This window comes from Charadrius vociferus, unplaced genomic scaffold (genome assembly GCF_000708025.1).
Source record: "Charadrius vociferus isolate BGI_N301 unplaced genomic scaffold, ASM70802v2 scaffold321, whole genome shotgun sequence".
In the NCBI taxonomy this organism is placed as follows: domain Eukaryota; kingdom Metazoa; phylum Chordata; class Aves; order Charadriiformes; family Charadriidae; genus Charadrius; species Charadrius vociferus.
This window is the reverse complement of record NW_009646934.1, coordinates 2056584-2061749: the sequence shown is the minus strand read 5'-3', so window position 1 is coordinate 2061749 and position 5166 is coordinate 2056584. Positions and strand designations below refer to the sequence as shown.

Genomic DNA, 5166 nt, shown 5'->3' with positions numbered 1-5166 from the left:
AGTGCTGGCAAAGAGGAACATCCCAAAATGCTTGGCAAGACTTTTTTTTGCCGATGTGATATAAAAACACTGCACGTGCCTCTGCAGGTATGATCTGGGCTCGCGAAAAGCCTTGGACTTTGGCTGGAACCAGATGGTTGGTTTTAAACACGTTCACTGGTGAAGGACGATTAAAAGAACAAAACCAACGTGCGAAGCAAACCTCACACTGTCAACTTCCAGTTCAATGTACATGAGTTTAGAAAAACAGCCTATATCTAACTCCTGGTTTTAAAGGGAATGGTTTTATTCTTAATTACAGTAAACACGGATGAGGACTTATTTCTAACTATTAGTTTATTAACACAGTGGGAAACAAATAGTTCTGGGAAATTGCACTTGAAAAATACATCGACTATAATTAGATGTAAATTAATTAGCACTTAGTATGACACACTAATGAGACAGAAGGTTTTTTTTTCATTGCAAACTTCTACTTCTATCATAGCTAATCAAAGTATTTTAATATTACGAAGTCTCAAAAAGTAGGAAATAATTTATTGTTTGAAAGCATAAAGATTCTTGTAAAAAAAACCTTTCATCAAGAACTTTAATAATTTTAGAACTCTTTTATGTTGTCCTAGCTGAAAAGTAGGTAAAAAAGTTTTCTTGTCTGCCTCTGTTTGAATTTTTTTAAAAAGCTTGTGTAATATCTTTCTCCATAGTGTGTTGATACAGAAAGTAGCACAACATTTTCTACTTTTAAATCGTTCCCGTCACTCCATCCGCTTTAGCTCTCAGAGTTCAGAAGTTTGAAAAAGGATCCCAGCAGAGTTTTAACCTGAATGGAAACTCTTAATAAGCAGGGATGAAGGCTCCAACCCATCTCCGCCAAAATAACAATGTCGCTCTGCCAGGCTGAGGGCTATGCAGAGCTTAACAGCGACTAGGGGAAGACTTTAGCTTAAAAATGAGAATTGTGTCTTGGTTCTTGCAAGGAGAGAGGCTTGGGCAGGGTTCACTTGGGGGGGTGAGGGGGTTCAACTTGCTTTTTGGGATGTTAAGGCAGCTCCTCCGGGGTTTTCCCAGAGAACTTGTTTCTACTAGCTGAAAGCCTTGTATCCAAAACAGCACTGAGTCACTGACGCTGTGGCCATCACAGGATAAATTAAGACTAAAGAGGTTTTAACAGTTTGGCTGAGATCTTCCACCATCAGTGAGCCAAGATTTCCAAAGAGTGATTTTTATTCTTGTCACCACTTCTGGTAGTAAAGATTTTCTGGGCAAAGCTGACGGGTACATTCAAAGGAATCTACAGGAATTAGATGCTCCTCTCTCACTGCACCTAATTCATCCAAGGGGAACTGGGCACCTCATTCTCATATGGCTTGGTCGAGCGGTCGCTAAAATCAGCATCATTACTATTAAATGAAATTACCTTTGAGTCAGGCCCTCGAGCTTTGAGATTCCAAGCCTAAGTGTAAAAAATGAAATCGGGAATTTAAAAGAAAAAAATATTTCAGACTTTTTTAGAAACATACAGAAGCAAAGGGTGCAAATTAGTTCCCCCCTTAGGTGATGCATAGAGTTTTCTGTGGGCTCTCTGCACGCCAGCAGATTCATCATTACAAAATAAATTAAATTATGTCGAACCATCATTTCCATCTAAAAGCAACTATACCTTGCACCATGCGGCACTTATTCATAATAAAAAGAGTTTAATAAATATCTCATAAACGGTGATTTTTTTTTTTGTTCTACTTTAAAAAATACAAAGTTGTCATCCGTTCTGTTAACACTCAGTTCCCATTGCTGCAGGAAGTTTTGCTAGTCCGAACGTATTAGCTTCTCATTTTCTTACGCACGTTGCTTAGATATCTTAGTTTCCAGTAGCGTTAGTGTTGCACTTGTGAAGCAGTAAGGAAAACAGGAATGCAGTCGCAGGGAACCGGCGGCTTCGCCTGCGCGGGCCACCCCGGCTCAGCTCTGCTTCTCGCTCTTGCTATAAGTAGTCTCTCGGGGCTCCTGACAGACAGCACTCAGCACCTTGCCGGATCAGGCACTAGGGCTAGTCGAAATGAGAATTCAAGTTTTCTAAATGTTAGGCAAGAAATGATATTTGCAAATATGCTCAAGTCCCACCTACTTTAATCCTTCCCTTTCTAGGTGTTTCGAGATGCACCCACCCTCTTCTCCCCCACCTGCATTGCCCGGAGGGACGCCTGACTCCCAGAAATGGGAAACCCCCTTACCACCCCATCAGGGAGTCTGTAATGCTCAGTACGCAGGTGCTCTAAGCTTTCAGTAGCACAGGTAAGTTTTAGAAAGTGTTGCCTTCAAAAATATTTTCTTTTTTTTTCTTTTTTCTTTTTTTTTTTTTTTTCCTGAAAGAGGCAAAGCTTATGCTGCGTCAAAGGAAAGTGGCTCACTTTTGATGAGTAGTTCGTATCCATCGTTGGGCTTGGTTACAAATTATATTTGCAAGTTTTTATTAAGGGATCTCAATTTTAGAAAAAAAAAAAAGTCATACAACAATTTTTTTCTGTAATCCTTTAAAACACACTGGTGGCAACTCCTTTGCAGTTTCTCCAAGGCTTTGTACACACTACAAAAGTGCAGGAACACGAACTGCCTTCATCTCATGACACCAAGAACTGAAAGAAACAAACTCCAAATAGCTTCAGAAAAAGCTACGAGCGTGTAATATCTTTATGTTGGTCCAGAGGATCTCCACACACACCACAATTAAAGAGGTGAGAGGGTATTTTAACATCGCTCCTTCTCTTTCATGACAGATCCATTCTGTTTCGGTATTTCTTCAAAAAGCTTGAGGAAGGAAGGTACTTCAAACAGGCGTTGTTCTCCTGTTGACCATGTTGACGTGGAGTCCTTCCTTAAATTCCTTCTGAAGGAAGTTGTGAACCTGCAGAAAACTGGCTTCTTGGTCTGCGTTGTAGCTGGCAGCTGTTGTAACCTTCAAAGGCTCTCTGGAAAGAGTGTACATGGAAATTTCGTTCATGGGAATGGTGCTTGCTATCTTCATGCCAACCGGAGAAATGTCTCTAGATGGAGAAGGCTCTGTAGATCGAGAACTGGATCTGGACCTCCGCCTCCTGTACCTATAACTTGGCATCCTGGCATAAGGAGAACTGGAAGAAGTCTTAAGGAATTCCCTCTTGGTCTTAAACCTCAGCTCTTTGTTCTTCTCAATATAAATGTTCACAGCCAGAACACCTATGGTTTCGGCCACAATAAAAGACAAGGCTCCAAAATAAAAAGACCAACCATAGTTGTAATGGTTCTTTTTGTCCTCATCTCGCTTGTCACTTGGGTCACCTGCATTGCTTGATATGTAGACAATGATCCCTATGATATTACTTAGTCCTAGAGAGAGAAAAACATAAATCAGTGGTTATGCGGCTGTGAAGATAAAATTCAAGCCATGTTACTTCCTGGACCTGAATGGTTCAACGATTATGAGCAGGAAATCTTATTACATTTATTTACTCTTTCATTTATCTCAAGATTTCATTTATTCTTGAAAAACAAAGAATAGACCCACACCTGGGTCACGTATGCTTGCATGGATCCTGAAATACTCAGCAGGATTTGTCCCCATCTCTTATTGTCATGGTGGGAAAGAAGTAGCTTATGTGAGCTCGCTAATATTGTTAGTGGGATTTTAACATTCAGAATAATAATAAAAATACATTTTGAGCTCAGGGCTATGGCTGTTCACCTTGATCACGATAAGTTCTCTTCCACCTTGCTGAATTTCCATCTAAACGCAGGATGCTTAATCCGAGCTTCAGGGAAAGCTATTAACAATAGGACTGACTCTCTCAGATGTTTCTGGTATGAAAAACACGCTCACCCATCATAGGTGAAATTTTTCTGCCATCTTATAAAAGAAAAAAAAAAAGGCCCTGGATGTAAGAGGCACCTGATTCATCTAATATTTAATACATTTTAAATAGAGTAAAACCTGCTTGTTACTGACTTTAGCTTCCTTTTTCAGGAAAACTAAAAGCTTTTCCAGAATATATGTATTGTAGAGCTTCAAAAACATTTTTGTCTGAAGAAACTGGCCTAGCGTGATGTTGCTAGTGCCCTCCATCCAGGAAAAGGGTACAGGGAGAGAACTGCCAGCAAGCTTTTCCACAGTCCTTTTCAGTTTAAAAAGGCGGCACTTCTTAGGGACTCAATTTAAGGAGGACATACCTGCTGCAACAAAGAGAATCCCAGCGCTGAGAATAATGTTGTTTTTGCTGTTGTAAATCCTTCCTGCTCCGACACAGAGTCCTCCCAGCAACAGCAATATTGTGCTTAGGATGGGGAACACGCTGGAGGCACGGACTATGCCTGCAGGGGACACAGGTAGAAAACCAAGACAGGCAGTAATCATTTCAGATGCCTCCTCGGGTGCAAATACGGAGATTACAAAGTCTCCCCCCCAGCCCCGGCTTTTGCTGGAGTTATCATTGATTCTGCATTTGTGGGCACATTTTTGGGAGCTGAGGCCATGGGTGGGTGGCCAATGTGGCACAGACACTCTCAACTGAGTAGATTAAATCTTCTGAACTTTCTCCTAGAAGGTCCAACGTTATTGCCATTACCTGATGCCACCCTGTACAGAACATTTCTGACAAAGCACGAGGTAAGTGACAGTGAGACCCGGCGTCACGCAGGGAGCAGCACTGAAAAATTCGTGAGCTGACTATGAAACCTACAACGTTTGGGGATGGCTTGAGCATGGTCTGTTCCTTGGTACAGGTGAGCAAATTACAGCTCTTGAAGTCTGCAGCATTTGTGTTACCAGCGAGCACAGCTAATAACCCGTTTTTCTTTTGTTGAATATTAAGGACACTGAAACCTTTCAGATTTCTAAGGAAGAAATTTTAACAAGTGTGTCTCAGATGTTTGTGTTTAGTTTTCTGACAGCTAAGTAGAGTCATTTAAAATTCTGTCTGTTTCAGTCCATTCACCAGGATGGGCTATAAAATCCCTGAAAAAAAAATTAAAACACCACTTCAAGCCAGCTTTCAAAGTCAGGTCACCACAAGACTAAGCAGCAACCGAAAGGGAAGCAGCAGGGAGAGAACACAAGGGCTGAGAAAAAATAAACAGGCACAAGAAGAGAGAAGTCTGTATCATAAAAACCAAAGGGGCAAAACCTGGTAGGCATTC

The 5166-nt window shown here is 41.1% G+C and overlaps 1 protein-coding gene across 1 annotated transcript in view; it reads right to left on the bottom strand.

The window, feature by feature from the left end:
• Positions 1-2824: 2824 nt before the first annotated feature.
• CACNG4 (calcium channel, voltage-dependent, gamma subunit 4) overlaps positions 2825-5166 on the bottom strand; it is a 61751-nt gene continuing 59409 nt past the window's right edge. Inside the window, exons 3-4 of the mRNA XM_009894803.1 lie at positions 4201-4341; positions 2825-3363 (exon numbers count right to left, since the gene is read on the bottom strand). Of these exons, the coding sequence (XP_009893105.1) occupies positions 2825-3363; positions 4201-4341 (680 nt within the window). The remainder of the gene's footprint in view (positions 3364-4200; positions 4342-5166) is intronic.